Consider the following 18,633-nt stretch of genomic DNA (forward strand, 5'->3'; position numbering starts at 1 on the left):
CGGGCGCACCCCGCGGGGAGCCCCGGGCGGGGCGGGCGCTGCGCGGACTTTTGTCCGAGTTGAGTCCCCTCCCTGTGGGCTGGGCCTCTCCGGCGCCCCAGCCGCCGCCCCGCTCGCTCCCGGGAGATGTTTATCTGGGCCGCGGCGTGAGGAGCCGGCGGCTGGCGGCGCGGAGTCTCGGGTCCGAGGATCGTTGCGCGGCGCGGGAGAGACAAGATGTCCGCCAGGGCCGCGGCCGCCAAGGTGAGCGCCGCGGGGAGCGTCCTCCGGGGGCCCTTCTTCCTCTGCCCGTGGGCTGCCGGGCCGGCCGTGGAGGGGCCGGGCCCGGCCGGGGCCCGGGCAGGTGCACTGCGGCGGCGTCGCTGCCCGGTCCCGGCTCCAGCCCCGGCCCGCGGCGGGAGGGAGGAGGGCGGGGGGGCCGGCCGCTCAACAGGTCCCGCCGGGAAGCCGGGCGCGGGGCGCGGCGGGCGGGCCTGGGCCACCCCGGCGGCTGCTATCTTTGCGGGAGTGGCTGGTCCCCGGCGAAACCGTGTGGTTTCGGTCTGATGTCACTGTCGCTGGTATGCGCGCGCCCGCGACACGGCTTTGGGACGGCACTCAGCCCCTGTGGAGTAGGTTGGATCTTTTCGCTGTTTTATTTATTTAAGGTGACATTGGAAAAACTAACTTTCTAACATTTTCTAAGAGTTTAATTCGAGTTACACTTTCAAAAGTACCGCACAATGGCTTTGAAAATGGACAGTGAACTTTTAAAAATAAAAGTTGGCAAAGACCTGTGGGTTCGTTAAAAAAGTAACGTTTTCCTATCAGTTTTTTCATATGATTTGAAGTACTGTGCCATTTTCTCAGTGCTGTCAAGCCAGTTGGTATGATACATGAAAAAGCTGACGTTCCTAAAAATCACTTAATATTCTCCTCTCCTTTTGTATAGCTTAATCTTTTCCACCGTAAACGGTTGCGGGAATACAGAAATATGAAGAGTAAAAATCTCTCTTAAAAATCAATTTATTAGTTTAAGTAGTATCAGGTGCTTAAGCAGGTGCTGGCTTCATGTTTTTGCTTTGTTTTTTTCTTTTCTGTTTGAGAAGTTTATTCATAGCATCTTGGACCAGGCATAATTAGGCCCTAAAGTTTCTGAACTCAAGACTTTGTTTTTTGGCTGAAAGTTAGCGGTTACATTTAGCAGTGAGTAAATTCTTGTAAGGAATTTAGTGTTCTCTCTTTAAGAAAGCTTTTATGTGTACCTTTATTGCTGTACATTGATAAAGATCAATCTAAAGTTAAAACTTGATCTAAAGATTTTTAGTAAAAGGCAAATTTTCGCATGATTTTAAAATAGTCTTACACTATTTACTTTCCTGGGACTTCCTTTCCGGGGAGGAGAGGCTTTGTTTCCATATTATAGAGAATGTCACTGTGTTCCTGTAGTGTGCTCTCTGGCACTTGATATCCAAAAAGGATATTTCACTTACGGAGAGAAATAAGTTTTCAGTGGATTGCCATAGTAAAACGATGCTTTAGAAAGAGTCATACTTTTGCTCATGAATTACGGTGTTAAGGTTTTATGGCATATTAACAAGTATCACTAGTTAGACATTACATTTTAGGGACGTTTACGTTCTTAAATATTTGAGTAGAATGTCAGTTGAAAGCTTACTTTTCTAAAATGCTGTGTTTTGGGACCACCGTTAAATCTTATATAGAGAAAGGCCATAAAAGATGGGGGAAATGAAATAATACTCAAACAACCAAGTCACATTTAATTTTCTAAGATGATTAAAATGCTTAATAAGAACCAGGCTGTGTATGTACTCAATACACATGTGATATTTTTGTTTCCCCCACTTCTGTTTAAAAAACAAAAGTTAATTTGCAGCTTGCTTTTCTTTCTTTTAGCATAATAGTTTGTAGAAATCTTCTCTAAGTCAGTATCTTTGATTCTATATTCTTTGTAATGATTGAATATTTTTCCATTCCATGAATAGGCTGCAGATGGTTACTGAAACACATTTAACTTGTTTCCAGGATTTTGTAATAGCCTTGTATTTTTCTGCGTATGTGTAGTATTACTGTGTGTCATGTTGTTGAAAATGGAATTTCTGGATCAAAGGGTATGTTTGTGCATTTAAAATTCTGATATATACTACTAAATCTTTCTCCAAAAAGGTTGTACCTAGGAATAAATACAGTGGTTGTTGGAAACTTAACTTTAAAGGATATAAAAGAGTGGGGAGGATATCGTAGAAAATATCACATTTCCTAGACTTGGTATATAAATGTTAATACAATTCCAAATAAAATTCCAGTGTGGTATTCTAGAAAAAACTTAATGTGTTGGTGAGAAAGTTTATCTGATAAAATAAATGGATAGTAACTGTGAAAGTTCATGAAAAGAAGCCTTATTAGAAAATCTAATGTGTTATAAATTCAGAGTAATTTGAAGTAGTCTTTTAGTTCAGGAATAGACGTTGGAATCGCGGAGTCCAGAAACATCTGTGTGTTTACAGAGTTTTTAGTAATTATGGTCATCAGCATTTAATATGTGTTACCTATTGTTCTAAGTGCTTAATATGAATTAACTGATTTAATTCTCATAGTATCCGTATGAAATGAGCACTACTGTTAGCCCCCGTTTATGGATGCAGAAATTGAAACAGATAAGGTACCTTCCCCAAATTCACCTAGCCTACAGGAGAGGAAGTTGAGACTGATAAAAATAACATAGATTTCTGGAGATCGGTATAAGGTGCTGGGACTGTTGACTGCCTTTTGAAAATATATATATGGTGTTTTTGCCCTTAGGCCATCCCCTTCCAAAAAAAAAATTCATTTGAAATGTTTGGAAAATATGCAGAGAAGATAAATCCTAAAATACTAGAAGAAAGTGTTCAGTTCAGTTCAGTTGCTCAGTCGTGTCCGACTCTCCGCGACCCCATGAATCACAGCACGCCAGGCCTCCCTGTCCATCACCAACTCCCGGAGTACACTCAAACTCATGTCCACAGAGTCGGTGATGCCATCCAGCCATCTCATTCTGTCGTCCCCTTCTCCTCCCACCCCCAACCTTTCCCAGCATCAGAGTCTTTTCCAGTGAGTCAGCTCGTCGCATGAGGTGGCCAAAGTATTGCAGTTTCAGCTTTAGCATCAGTCCTTCCAATGAACACCCAGGATTGATCTCCTTTAGAATGAACTGGTTGGATCTCCTTGCAGTACAAGGGACTAGGAGGCTTAAAAAAAAGTCCTCAGTGTTTCTTTGTGTGTATTAACTTAAGTAATAAAAGAAAAGTTTTAATCTGTGATATACATCTGAATTTGCAAACAGAATCACTAGTGTACCTGATGCGAATGATTCAAAAGTTGAAACCAGGAATTTGAGGGTAGTTCTGTCTCACCAAGGAATTGTTTAATTATGTGAGAAAATGACAGGAATAGTTAGAGACATTTCCATTGGTTGAATCACAGAGAGTCTGAAGGAAGTTCAGCAGCTTGTGAACTCAAGCTGTTCACTCCAGAGGAAACAATAAAATGTAGCATTGTTCTGTTACAGATTTTGCTGCTTAAAAGTTTCCATTTTGTCTCAATTTTTTTCCCACTGATTATTTCTAGAATTTTAGTGTACTTTAGTATGGAAATTATTTATGCCGCTTAGTGGGAATTGATTATTAAGTATCCTTAATAGCTGATCATTTTAAAGTTAAAAACTGTAGAATATAGCTAAATGAACAAAAATAATTACAAAATCAGTCCTTGTAGATAGGAATTGTCTTGAGTGGATGTTATGACATAGTTTTAGTTTCGGTACTTTGTGATTGGTGTGTATTTGCTTCGGGGATGCCTTCTTGCTACTTTAAAGGTAAACTGAAAACTCATGTTGCTTTATGAAAATTCACTTGCTTGTGTCTTTCAGTGTTTATTGAGCTTCACTGGTAATATTTTTCTGTACCTGTCAAGTTTGTATAATACTTTAAAAGTTTTTTCTTCATTTTTAATTGAAAGATAATTGCTTTACAAGATTTTGTTGTTTTTTTAATCAAATATCCACATGAATCAACCATAGGTATACATATATCCTGTTTTTAACTAGAAATATTTTTATAGTATTTAAAGCGAAAGGTGTTTAATTTTTTATGTTAGTGTGTTTGACATTGTAGACACTTATGGTTAGAATTGTTCTTTATATCCTTGGTTGATAATCCTTGACCACATTTACAGCTTTCCAGTTCATTTTAGGACAGTTCCATTAGATAGGTGCTTTTCAGATTGCGCAGTGCTGCCCGCCCAGATTGTTCAGTAGCAGAAATTGCTCTGTGCTATTAGGAAGGACCCTTTTTTCTTTTGTTACCTTTTGAGAATGGTGATGATTTCATTTTTGGGACTTGAAAACTTTTATTTTGTATTTAAGAAAGACCGATGCTGTGTTCTGGTGACTGTCAGTGAGTGACAGAAGTCAGCCATCCATACCTACAAGTCATGCGGTTAAGACCCATCTGCAGTTCTCAAAGCTGTGGGCTAGTAGATGGAGTCCCGTTTCCTGTTTGGTTTGAAGGAAAAAGATTACAGTAGTTTCACTTCTTTTCTTTTTTTCAATCCTGTTAACAGTGAACTGGCTCTTTTACTTGCTCTTTAATCTTTTTTCTATTAGAGACCAAATGTAAACTCAGTGTCATTCTAAGAATAGAACTGAATATAAATAAGACATAACTATGCTGCTAAGGGAAATGTCATTAAAAATAATGATTTTGGTGAAAAATTTGGAAATGTAATCCTATCTACTGATGTAGCTCTGACATGATAAAAATTCAATCTAATGAAAGACCAGGAGTCTGATTGTAAATCTTGTGTGGTGCCACTGGTCCCTGGCTGCCTAGCCACCACTCACTGCAGGCCCTGTGCGATCACCCACTCAACATCTAACACTTACCAAGCCTCCTGGGGCTGGAGAGTAGCTGTGGGACAAGCAGAGTTCTTTTTTATTAGTAGAGTTTTTGATCAAATGTTAATATTAAAAGATAGTTTCTAGTATGATGTTTCTGAAATATTTGACTTGAACTTGCTTTGCATCTCTGAATTTTGGAAGGTAATCTTGAAAAATCTCTTTAGCTTAACTTTTAAATCTTGTAGAAAGAGACATTAGAACAGTTCACCAAGTTTTGAATCTAAGATGGGCCTGTTTCGGTACAGTATTTCTAATACAAGTCAGCAATAAAAACAGGCCTTTTGCTATTGATGACCTAGAGTACTTCCTAATTTATTTATTGCGGACAAGAGTGGGTTCAAGTTGCTCCTTGATGGGCTAGCCAGGTGCTTGATTTCCATGCCTTCTTAAACAGATCCTTAGTAATAAGATGTGTGTGGTGACTACAAAGGTAGGGAATTTCATTTTATATCCTAGAAGTGGATGAAAGTAGTGACTCGGAGCACTGTTTTAACATGATGAAACCAATGTTGCCAAAATTTGTACCATAAAATACCATTTGAGATTAAATGTGTTAAATACTGAATCTCAGAAAGCCCTTAACTTTGGGATGTATCAGAAGACAGGTTTTTATTTGTGTGTAGGTGCATTTTCGTATGTGTTAGAACACCCTAGCTCACTTACGCTGGTAGCGTGCTGGGAAATGAGTTGATTGATGAGTGGTCTCAGTCATTCTAGTTTATCCTGCCCAGAGGGGACTGAAGGCTGGAAAGAATATTACTTGGATACTAATTAGGAACATAAGATTAGAATATATCTTTTTAATTTAAAATTGTTTTTTTTTATTATCTGAAATATTTTTTGTTATTTAAAATAATGTACATTCCAAAGAGTGAAAGTTCATTTTATTTCTTGGCTGTTTTAGGAATTTTCACTCTTTTCAAATTGTCGTTAGTAATCTTTTGGATTTGTGCACAGTTTTGATACATGAATTAAACTTATGATTGCTGTCTCAATTCAGTTCAGTCGCTCAGCCGTGTCTGACTGTTTGCGACCCCATGAACCACAGCACACCAGGCCTCCCTGTCCATCACCAACTCCCGGAGTCCACCCAAACCCATGTCCATTGAGTCAGTGATGCCATCCAACAATCTCATCTTCTGTCATCCCCTTCTCCTCCTGCCCACAAACAATCTTTCCCAGCATCAGGGTCTTTTCCAATGAGTCAGCTCTTCGCATCAGGTGGCCAAAGTATTGGAGTTTCAGCTTCAGCATCAGTCCTTCCAATGAACACCCAGGACTGATCTCCTTTAGGATGGACTACTTGGATCTCCTTGCAGTCCACGGGACTCTCAAGAGTCTTCTCCAATTCAGCACATAATGCTAAAATTTAGGAGGCCCTCAGTAATGACGTTCTTGTTAGTTCAGTGAGCATTAGTTGAGCACAGTTTGTTTTGCATCCCTGTTCTCTAAAGGCTTATAATTTCTAGTTGGTCTATATTGTCATAATCAGTTGTGAAATATGTCATTTTTAAGATCAAAAGAATTTTGCATTTTTCTCTCTAAACACACTTGAGGTCTTCTTACTGATACAATAGCATAGCTCTCTGGTGTGCTTTTTTTTTGTTGGGGAAGATCATGGAATCCTATCTAGAGCCTGGACTTGGTGTAACAATGAGCTTCTGCGTTTTCTTTTGTTAATTAAAAAAAAAATTTCAGTTGACTCTAGATACATTCGTGTATGCATTGTATGCATGCATTTGGTGAAAGTCTGAATAGGACAAAAAGGTTAAGAATTACAAAGCAGTTCTAATTTATTTATATGTTGAATATACTGAAATGGAAAATGGACAGTAAGCTGTCTGTCACTGTTATGTTTAGGGTCTATCCAGCTCTGAAATACTAACAGTTTGGAGTTTTGAAACTGTTTTCTATATTCAGCAGGTATTCTCTGCTTGCCTAGTGTGTACCAGGCACTGTTGTAGGTGGTAGAAGTAGAGCAGTGAACACATCACCGTGCTGTACTTTGGGCTGTTTTAATGCTGTAGATGATGGTGGGCACTGGCATCCCCAGCAGGCCATTTCCATCATAACCTGCTTTCTCCAGAGATCACAAGAATCTTCCATAGTACTTATTTTCTAGTTTTCCTTTATAATTTTACCACTTACACATTCTGTAAACACTGTGGTTTTGCCTGTGAACTTTATACAAACAGAATCTTCCGGTATGGATTCTATTGTGTATGGCTTCTCTTGCTCAGCGTGGTGTCTGTTAGTTGATGGGTGTTGAGGGTGACTAGTTCATTAGCTTTCATTGTAGTTGTGGATGAAATTCATAGTGTTCCTTTTTAGGGAGGACTTACTGCCAGATCGGCTTCTGGAAAAAGTAGTTTGAATTAGACTTCTGTGGGGTTTTGGAGAAAAATGTGTACTTTACTGAAGGGCAAGAATTAGATAAGTATATTGGCTAGGCATTGGGACACAAAAAGTATGTGAAAAAATAAGCTGCTTTTGGTGTTCATAGGTTGTTACTTTGAAAAGTCAGTTTTAATTTTGAGGGCATTTTATGACTGAGGTCTTAAAATCCATTATCTCAAAGTGTATTTTTTGTAAGTATCTATTCACCTGATGCCGATGAGACCAGCAAAAGCCCTGATGGGGAGAAATATGTGCTTTGGCAAAAACAAGTAAACACAAGTGTACTTTTCAAAGTATAATCATAGGAAGTCTTTCCCAGTGGTGTCATGTAAAGGAACTTTGGAAGATTTATATGTTGTTTTTCTTTTTTAAATAGTGATACATATCAGTTCAGTTCAGTCGCTCAGTCTTGTCCGACTCTTTGCGACCCCATGAATCACAGCACACCAGGCCTCCCTGTCCATCACCAACTCCCGGAGTTCACTCAAACTCATGTCCATCGAGTCATAGATGCCATCCAGCTATCTCATTCTCTGTCGAACCCTGTCTCCTCCCACCCCCAATCCTTCCTAGCATCAGACTCTTTTCCAGTGAATCAACTCGTCGCATGAGGTGGCCAAAGTATTGGAGTTCCAGCTTTAGCATCAGTCCTTCCAATGAACACCCAGGATTGATCTCCTTTAGAATGGACTGGTTGGATCTCCTTGCAGTCCAAGGGACTCTCAAGAGTCTTCTCCAGCACCACAGTTCAAAAGCATCAATTTCTTCGGCGATCAGCTTTCTTCACAGTCCAACTCTCACATCCATACATGACCACGGGAAAAACCATAGCCTTGACTAGACAGACCTTTGTTGGCAAAGTAATGTCTCTGCTTTTTAATATGCTATCTAGGTTGGTCATAACTTTCCTTCCAAGGAGTAAGCGTCTTTTAATTTCATGGCTGCAGTCAGCATCTGCAGTGATTTTGGAGCCCAAAAAAATAAAGTCTGACACTGTTTCCCCATCTATTTCCCATGAAGTGATGGGACCAGATGCCATGATCTTCGTTTTCTGAATGTTGAGCTTCAAGCCAAACTTTTCACTCTCCTCTTTCACTTTCATCAAGAGGCTTTTGAGTTCCTCTTCACTTTCTGCCATAAGGTGGTGTCATCTGCATATCTGAGGTTATTAATATGTCTCCCGGCAATCTTGATTCCAGCTTGTGCTTCTTCCAGCCCAGCGTTCCTCATGATGTACTCTGCATAGAAGTGAAATAAGCAGGGTGACAATATACAACCTTGACGTACTAGGGATATTTAATTAAATGTATACCAACCTATATTTTGATACTGTATTTCCTGTATAGTCAGAAGACAGTGGCCATGGCAAGCAGATTTACATTCTAGGTGTAAGTATGAGAAATGTGTATTAATAATAAATAAAAGCCTCCTAATACTGAGTGCTGTTTCCATGGCAATACTAAGCTAGCTGTTTTATGTGCATTGTCTCATCAGATCTTAGCAATTGTTGGAGGCACTCCTAGGGCCTCTGTTTTATAGGTGAAGAATCTGAGGTTAAATTTACTGCTTTGGCTAATGGCATACTTGATTCTAGGCTTTGTAATTCACACATGCACGTGCTTTTACGTTCCTGTGTTGTAAGGAGTGTCAGGGAGAGGAGGAGGGAATGGTGTTAGGTGTGTCGTGACTCACAAGAGTCAGACCAGAGGGTGGAAGAGAGGGTGCAGTGCGGTCAGACAGCAGGAGCTGCTCTGAAGGAAGGGTGTTTGTGCAACCCCAGCGGATTGTTGCTGGCCTGGAGGAAGGCAGGCCCAGATTGCCTGGTTTTTCAGGACAGGTCGAAAACCCAGATTTATGTAAATTACTTTGACTTACTTGTTGCCAGCTGACTTCATTTTTTTTTTTTATACTTTTTTATTGTGAAGCTTAATATCTAGTAAAAGCACAGAAAGCATGTGTACATTAGTGATTACCGAAGTGAACACCCATGTAAACACCACCCAGGTCGGGGCATACAACATTGCGGGCTCTTCACTTCCTCCCTCGCCCCTACCTGGCAGCATTATCCTGCCAACAGAGCTGCTGTCTTGACCCTAAGACCCCTGTGTTAGGCTCTTCCTTCCAACTGCATTCTTTCCCCAAGACAGGCACTGTTCTAAATTTGTGTTTTAAAGATTCGTGTGTTGTGGTGTTATGAATTCATCTGTCCTCTTATCTGTTTCATATTGTGTTACTGTACTACAGTTTATTTTACCGTTGATGGACATTTGGGGTATTTACTAATTCGGTCTATTAAGAATTATGCTCCCATGAACACTGGGATAGCTCTCTTGGCAAACATGTGCACGTATTTCTCTAAGATGTATTCAGGGATGGAATTGCTCCTGGATTGTTTAGTGTGTCTTCAGTTTTAGTAGACAGTGTCTTCTCTAGAGAGATTATACAGGTTTATACTCATCATCATCAGTGAATGAGACTTTCTGTTGCTCTGCATTTTCACAAAGACTTGATATTATCAGACCCTTTAATTTTAGTCCTTCTGGTTGGTCTTTAGTAAATCTCACTCAAGTTTTCATTTTCTTTTTATCTTTTTGACTAGATGAAGTTGAGCAACTTTTCATGTTAATGGCCTGTTTGAGTCTTTTGCCTGTTTTTCTTTGGAATTATCTTCTTTCTGAGTTGCTTCGTTTTTTATTTTTGGATGAAAGCTAGTTGATTATATGTGTTGTAGGTGTATTTTCCAATGTGGTGGTTCTCTTGATGGTCTTTTGATGAAACTCTTAATTTGCATGTGGTCCGAGTGTCATGGCACAGAGAGAGACCAGCAGGGAACCAGAGAGTCCCAGAGAGGGATCTGTCTCCAGACCACACCTGCGCAGAGAGAGGTCAGGCAGTGTAAGAAGTGAGAAGGTTGTCATTGAGTAACCTTGTGTGTTTGTCCGTGTATCCTGAGTTCAGGCTCTGGAATCTGCATCTCGAGTCCACCAGTTGACACTGTTCTCCTCTCAGAGGGGAGAGCGTGGTCCCAGTGCCCATACTCAGGGCGCTGGCACACTCCACTTAGTGCCTGAAACAGGGGCACTGTCGTGTTAGCTGGCATTCTTGGTGAAGCCCATCGTAATAGCAGGGAAGAGGCGTATGGGAGTTACGATATTTCTGTGTGTCTACACTCACACTAACATCTGCTTATTATGTATATTCGTGTGTGTATGTACTTGTTTATTTAATACAGGATGGAGATTGGTTGAGCCCCAGACCAGTAAGATGTGCTGCGTTTCCAGAGGAAGTTCCTGAGTTGCTTTCGAAAATGTTTTCACAATAACGCTGAGGAAGAGATGCAGTCTTTATTCTGATGAATTTGGGATTAGAAATGAAAGACTATGCCTACTGCAGTGCACCCAGTCCAGTTGGACTACCTGTCCAATATGGTCAGTGACCAATTAGCAAACTCCTTTTCACCTGAGCACCTCGTATCTCTCCACTCGTTCTATCTGTATTTTCTACCATTCATATCCCACTCCTCTAGCACATGATGGGGCTTCCCAGATGACGCTAGTGGTAAAGAACCCATCTGGCAATGCAGGAAACCTCAGAGATGGGGGAAGATCCCCTGGAGGAGGGCATGGCAACCCACATTAATGTTCTTACCTGGAGAATCCCCATGGACAGAGAAGCCTGGTGGGCTGCAGTCCTTAGGGTCACTTGGCACATATAATATATAGCACACCTCTTGTCCCTTAGTTGTTCTTGTTCACTTGCTAGGCCGTATCCAACTCCCTGCAACCCCAGGGACTGCAGTACTTCAGACTTCCCTGTCCTTCACTATCTCCCAGAATTTGCTCAGATTTATGTCCATTGAGTACGTGATACCATCCAACCACCTCATTCTCTGTCACCCCTTTTCCTTTTGCCCTCAGTCTTTCCTAGCATCAGGATCTTTTCCACTGAGTCTTTTTAAAATGGCCCCAGTACATATGCTCCTCCTAAAACTCCTCTGCATCTTAATTGCCTTTACAAGTAAAGACCAAACTTCATAATAAAATCAATAAACTCCTTCAGGGTTATTTGGCCCCTGTCTACTCCTCTAGCCTCACCTTGCATCTCCCCCACCCTGCCACCTTGGGCTCCAATCTCACCCTGCGCTGTCCTTTTGAGCAGGTACTGAACTTCCTGCCTGTTTGTCTTTAGTTCCTCTCATGGCTCTCATTCTTTTCTTTATAATATTTAAGCCTGTGATAATAGGTTGAGTTGTGACATTACTTAATCATTCGATTCTCCCATTAGACTTTAAGCTCCATGAGAACAAAGGTCACCTTGGTGTGTCTCGTTATCACCAAGCTTAACACAGTGTTGAGCATATAATAAATGTAGATATTGTGAAAGTATAATGGCGGAAAGTGCTTTCGTACCCTTGGGCTATTGCACATACTGTTTTCTCCACCGGGAAGGAATGAGGGTCCTTCGTTTCACCCAGCATTTGTGCCAATTCTTTTTTCTTTAAACAACTGGTTATCAGCTTATTAAATAAGCCCTCAACATGTGCAGTGGTGACTTCATCCCTGACTTCTGGTCCGTTCCTAGTGGAGGTAGTCTACATGTCTCAGAAGGCCCTGCTGGTCTGTGAGTCTCTGTGGAGCCTCTTCTGAAAGCCACCCCACATCTTAGGACCTTCCCCACCAGGTTTCCTTGTAGCTATTCTCAGGGTCTTGGTATGCACCCAAACCGGTCCTTCCAGTTTGAGGTGCTTTTCCTTTGTGTGTCTGGTCAGGTCAGTGTTGAGGCTACTGAAGATGATTGTGATTCGATGAACTGCCACTTCTAGTCTGGCAGGTTCTTCTTGCATTTTAAAAACCGAGGTCAAAGCTAGACTTCCAGACCACCTTGTTCCTCTGGGTGTGGCCTTGGCTGGGAGTGGCTGTTTCTCTGCGGGAGTGGCCAGATCTCTGCTGCCTCTGTGACCGTCTTCCTCACAGAGCCCTGGCCCAGCTTTTCTCTACGAGAGCCTCGCTCTGAGCCCAGAAAACACCCTGTACTCTCCCTGTCCTGTCCTGTACATCAATGTGTTACCTCCTTGTCTGCTGCCTATTAGATTAGAATCTGATGCCGCTTCTAGACCAGTGGCACCGTTTTCTCTCGTGCTCATTACTGTTCACAGACCAGGTTACATTTAGCTGAGAAACTCGCACAAGTTGCTGGTGCATCTCCAGGACGTGTGCGCTTGTCCTTACAGAAGAGGAGACAGCTGCTGGAGGAGCCAGCCCGTTGAAGCGTGGCTTACCTGCTTGGCATCTTGTCGCAGGATTCTTGGTCAGAACTTTCCTAGATTCAGTAGTGAACTTCTAGTCCCCTCAATTACCCCCCACCCAACCCCACCCCACCCTCACCCCTATTTTTTTTTAAGTGGAAAAATTTCAAGACCATACAAAAGTAAATGAGTATAATGTATCCCCACACTAGCATCACAGGCCTAGTTGTCAGTTATGGCTGTCTTGTTCCATTTATACTTCTACCCATTGTATTGTCTCTCCCCCATTATTTCATAGCAAATACCAGACTTGTCTTTTCATCTGCTAATACTTAAATTTGTTCACTTGCTAAGTCCTGTCTGACTCTTTGCAACCCCATCGACTGCAGCACACCAGGCTTCCCTGTCCTTCACTGTCTTCTGGAGTTGCTCAAACTCGTGTCCATTGAGTTGGTGATGCCATCCAACCATCTCATCCTCTGTTGTCCCCTTCTCCTGCTGCCCTCAATCTTTCCCAGCATCAGGGTCTTTTCCAGTGAGTCAGCTCTTCACATCAGGTGGCCAAAGCATTGAGTATGTATCTGTAAAAGATAACTCTTTCTGTTTAAAGGTAGTTTTTTTTTTTTTTTAAATATTTATTGTTTTTGACTGCACTGGGTCTTCATAGCTGTATGCACAGGCTTTCTCTTGTGACAGTGGGCAAGCTACTCATCGTGGTAACTTCTCATCACAGAACACAGGCTCTAGAGCGACTGGGCTTTAGTAGTTACAGCACTCAGGCTCAGTAGTTGTAATGTATGGGCTTAGTTGCCCTGAGGCATGTGGGATCTTCCTAGACCAAGGACTGTGTCCCCCACATTGGCAGGGGAATTCCTATCCACTGTACCACCAGGGAAGTCCAAGAACTCTTAAAAAAAATTATATTGTTACCAAACTTTAAAAATAACTTCTAAATGAAAAAAGTCCACCATTTAGTCAGTGTGCAGTTTTTTTGTCTGAAGTGTCAACTTCCTCTGGAAGCGTATTTTTAAAAAATCCAGATCCAAGTAAACACCTCCCAGTGTGGTTGGTGTTACCTCCTGTCTCTAAACTGTAAGACTCCCCCCATCTGGCTCTGTTCTGCCCGCCTGTGGTGCAGTCTTACTGGTAAGGAACAGAATTGTTTGTCCTGTAGGGTTTCTGGGTCTGCATTTTCCCTGTGGTAGTTAGCATCAATTCTTCTGGCACTCAGCCTTCTTTGTGGTCCACCTCTCACAGCAGTACATAATTACTGGAAAAATCATAGCTTTGACTGCAGACTCTACCTTTGTCAGCAAAGTGATGTTTCTGCTTCTTAATACCCTGTCTAGGTTTGTCTAACTTTTCTTTAAAGGAACCAGTATCTTCTAATTTCATGGCTGCAGTCACCATCCACAGTGATTTGGGATCCCAGGAGAATAAAATCTGTCACTACTTCTACTTTTTTCCCTTCTGTTTGCCTTGAAGTGATTGGACTGTATGCCATGATCTTAGTTTTTTGAAGTTGAGTTTTTAAGCCAGCTTTTTTCACTCTCCTCTTTCACCCTCATCAAGAGGCTCTTTAGTTTCTCTTCTTTTTCTATCATTTGAATGGTATCATCTACATATCTGAGGTTGTTGATATTTCTTCCAGTGACATTGATTTCAGCTTGTGATTCTTGGTGTTATTTTAGTTTGCATTTCTCTAATTATGACTGAGTTTGAATATCTTTTCAAACCTTAATACCCTTTTTGTGAAATATCTTTTTCCCATTTTTAATTGAATTTTTTTCCTTCTTGCAGTTTTGGATTTATCTTGGTGTTATTTTAATTTGTATTTCTCTAATTATGACTGAGTCTGAACATTGTTTCAAACCTTAATATCCTTTTTGTGAAATATCTTTTTCCCAGTTTTAATTGAATTTTTGTTTTTCTCCCTGCAGTTTTGGATTTCTTTATATATTAGATATACTGGTTCATACTGGCTCTCACACTTGAGATACTGGCTCTCACACTTGGAAGTGTGAGAAACTACCACACTTCCGAGTATGAGAGACAGTGGCTCTAATATTCATGTTTCTATTTTGGTCAGGCATACTTTAAAAATTTTTTGTGTACTTAAATTTATTTTATATCCCTTACGTATTGAGCTATTCTTAGAAAGCCTTTGCCTGCACCATCATTAAAGAGGAATCCACTCAAGTTTTCTTCTAGTATGTGTCTCATTTCATTTTTTACATTTAGATCTCTAACTTCATTGGAAGGTTGTTCTTGTGCTTGGTGAGATATAAATCTAATATATGTATTTTCCAAGTGACAACCCAGATGTTCTAGCAGCGTTTATTAAAAAGTGCATCTCTATCTCAGTGACTTGAGACATTACCTTTCTCACACACTGATTTTCCATTTATTGGAAAGTAGGGGTCGGACACGACTGAGCGACTTTCACTTTTCACTTTAACGCATTGGAGAAGGAGATAGCAGCCCACTCCAGTGTTCTTGCCTGGAGAATCCCAGAGACGGGGGAGCCTGGTGGGCTTCCGTCTGTGGGGTCACACAGAGTCGGACAGGACTGATGTGACTTAGCAGCAGCAGCAGGGCTTCCCAGGTGGCTCAGGTGGTAAAGCATCTGCCTGCAATGCAGGAGACCAAGGTTAGATCCCTGAGTCAGGAAGATCCTCTGGAGAAGGAAATGGCAACCCACTCCAGTACTCTTGCCTGGAAAATTCCATGGATGGAGGCGCCTGGTCGGCTGTAGTCCATGGGGTTGCAAAGAGTCGAACACAACTGAGCAACTTCACTTTCTGTTTAAGAATTTTTCCATTATTCCACTGGTCTATTTACTCATGCCTCAGTGTCAAACCAATAATTGTGGATGTGCCTTATGGTGAGTCTTACTTCAGAGGCCATAACTTGATAGGGATAGTTTCCCCCAGGAGCTTTTCTTCTGCGGTGGTTGTTTTTTTTTTTTAAACCTGTTATTAAACTTAAATGGAAACATGTTCTTATGTGTGGCTTCTTTTGCCCAGTGTTGAGCAGCGTTCATCCATATTTACTTATGTGTATTAGTCGCTCAGTTGTGTGTGACTCTTGCAATCCCATGTACTGTAGCCCACCAGGGTTCTCTGTCCATGGGAGTCTCCAGGCAAGAATACTGGCATGGGTAGCCATGTCCTTCTCCAGGGGATCTTCCCAGCCCAGGGTTAGAAACTGGGTCTCCTGCATTGCAGGCAGATTCTTTACCATCCGAGCCACTAGGGATTGTGTAGGTTGAGTTTATTCATTTCATGGTTGTAATATTCCATTGACTGAATGTTGCATCATTGGTGGGCATCTAGATTATTGTAGATGGTTTTTGACTGTTAAGAATAGTGCTTTTGTGAACATTCTTATACATAAATTCTTATGCATGTATGGACATGTTTCTATTGATTGATCATCCAGCGTGCTTAATTTTACCAGTTTCCCAAAGCTGTGATACCAGTTTGCACTCCCACCGGTGCTGAGTTCTGATTAGAGTGTTCATTACTGGTTTTTTTTTTTTTTTTTTCTTTTTTTCTTTTTAAACTTCTTGTGTGGTTGTGTAGTAGCATTTAGTTGTGTTTTCAATTTGTATTACCCTGTTGAGTAAGGAAGTAGAGCACTTTTCCACGTGTTTACTGACCATTTTGATGTCCTCTTTTTTTTTTTTTATGAACAGAGGAAAATTTATGCGTCAAACCTGGACTGGTCACTTATGATAATATACATGCTACAATTCCATTCTCTCCAATCATTCCACCTTCACCCTCTCCCACAGAGTCCCAAAGACTGTTCTCAATGCCTATGTCTCTTTTGCAGTCTCTCCAATGTTCATTGCAGCACTGTTTATAATAGCCAGGACATGGAAGCAACCTAGATGTCCATCTGCAGATGAATGGATAAGAAAGCTTTGATGTCCTCTTGTTTGAAGTGCTCCCCTCAAGCCCCCAGTCCATCTTCTCTGTTAGGTGCTCTGTCTTTGTTGATGGGGATTCTTTTGTGTTTTCTGGATGTGAATACTATATATGTGTGTGTATGTATGTATGTGTATATATATACATTAGATATTTGCAGATTATTTTTCTACATTTGAAAGTTGCTTATTAAGCTCTTATATTTGAAACAAGCTAAGCGAAGCAGGGAAAAAAAGGCACTATGCCTTTAAGAGCTCCAACTGGCTACAGCTAAAAAGTAATATAGATTTGCCCTGGAAATAGCATAAGGTCATGAAAATATTGTAAGCAGTGGATGAAGCATTTACTGGAATGGAAGTCTGGCTTGATGAATGAACTTCTTGATGGCAGGATGTTTCTGACAGGGGACCACTGACACAGAAGAGGAGGAAGGCCCAGAGGCTCCACAGGCTGGAAAGTCTGAGGTAAAATGAAACTTCGCAGGTTACATTAAAAGCCCAGTTTTATGAGAAAACAAATATGCTGCTTCTCTGTTGTGTATGGAAAAATTCTTAAGCTTTGATAACCAGTGGCGGTCATTCTAACCGGTGCATTTACTTCCTTCTCACTGAACCTGATCTGTTGCTGCTTCCTCCTTAATTTTAGTGAGATGTCTGGCCCAGGGGAGTGAACCTGCGTGAGGCTAAGCAGCTGAGACGTGGCTTGTGACCTTACCTCAGACATTGTGATTTGTTTAGTTTTAGGATTGAGGTGAAGTAAGGAGGCTGATTTTAAAGACGTGACCTTTTAAAGAAATGTGTACACACTTGTACAAATTTGCTGTTTTTCATTAAGTGCTTTGTTAGAAAAGCAGCATGGTTTTTCATATATTATTTAGAAATTGAAAAGATTTTCTGAAACCTTTTTTTTTTTTTGAAAATCAAAATAGTAGTTTAGTGAGGAGAAGGAGTAACCTAAGAAACTCCACAAAACTGATATATTAATTACCCACTCAGGTTCCTTCAGTGAGTCGATTATTTTCTTTATTTTAGCATCTAAAGGAAGAATGGTTTTGATTTTGTTAGGAATTTGACGAATTTGCCTATATATGATAGTTCAGAATGTGACTTCTTAGATGTTCTGCTCAAAGCAGATGTAATCAAGATGACATTTTTTGGTACTAGCAATCTTCAGCTCTTTAACTCTTGTCATTATCATTCCTCTTTCCTCTTTTTTTTTTTTTTGCTATGTGAATATTTACTTTTAATTTAACAACAGTGGTTTATAATATCCTGTTTCAAGTGTTTAGGTGCAGATTCTTTTACATTATAGGTTCAGTTCAGTCAATGTAGTTTTGATTTGCAATTTTCTAACAATTAGTGAGGTTAAGCATCTTTTCATGTGTCTATTGCCCATCTGTATGTCTTTGGAGAAATGCCTGTTTAGGTCTTCTGCCTGATTTTTGATTGGATTTTTTTTAAAATTTTTTAAAATATTTGAGTTGCATAAGTTGTTTATATGTTTTAGAAATTAAGCCCTTGTACATTCTTTCTCAGTTTGTAAGTTGTCTGTTTATAGAAAAACTTTTAAATTTTGAGTTAATGTTAGAGAAAAGCTGTAAAAATACTAGAGTTGTATCTTTCATTCTACTCACCCTACAGAACATCTATCAAGGATAAGAAGTTGACATGGATCCAGTAATAACTAAATGACAGACCACGTTTGAACTTTGTTAGTTCATCCATTTTTTTCTTCCAGGGTTCCACTTTGTGTTTAGTTGTTACTTCTTTTTGGTGTCTTTGAATCTGTAACAGATCCTCAGTTTTCCGTCTGTTACAACTTTTTGAAAAGAACTGATTATTTTTTAGACTGCCCTTTAGTTTGGTTTTGCTTCCCTGGTAACTCAGTTGGTAAAGAATCCCCCTGCAATGCAGGAGACCCTGGTTCGATTCCTGAGTTGGGACGATCCCCTGGAGAGGGGCTAGGCTACCCACTCCAGTATTCTTGGGCTTCCCTAGTGGCTCAGCTGATAAAGAAGCCCTCTGTAATGTGGGAGACCTGGGTTCAATCCCAGATTGGGAAGATCCCCTGGAGAAGGGAAACGGCTACCATCTCTAGTATTCTGGCCTGGAGAATTCCTTAGA

General features: G+C 40.8%; 1 protein-coding gene across 6 annotated transcripts in view; it reads left to right on the forward strand.

Moving 5' to 3' along the window:
- Positions 1-18,633, forward strand: part of TJP1 (tight junction protein 1) — a 266,030-nt gene that overhangs the window by 152,983 nt on the left and 94,414 nt on the right. The window contains exon 1 of one of the 6 annotated variants that reach the window (XM_055417984.2): positions 70-243. The exons of the other annotated variants lie outside the window; for them this stretch is intronic. Coding sequence (XP_055273959.2) covers positions 217-243 — 27 coding nt within the window. The 5' untranslated portion in view covers positions 70-216. Of the gene's footprint in view, positions 1-69; positions 244-18,633 lie in introns of those variants that run through there. 6 annotated transcript variants of the gene reach the window in all.

Source organism: Moschus berezovskii, chromosome 21 (assembly GCF_049115385.1).
Source record: "Moschus berezovskii isolate FMDL1 chromosome 21, NW_MosBer_1.0, whole genome shotgun sequence".
Taxonomy (NCBI): domain Eukaryota; kingdom Metazoa; phylum Chordata; class Mammalia; order Artiodactyla; family Moschidae; genus Moschus; species Moschus berezovskii.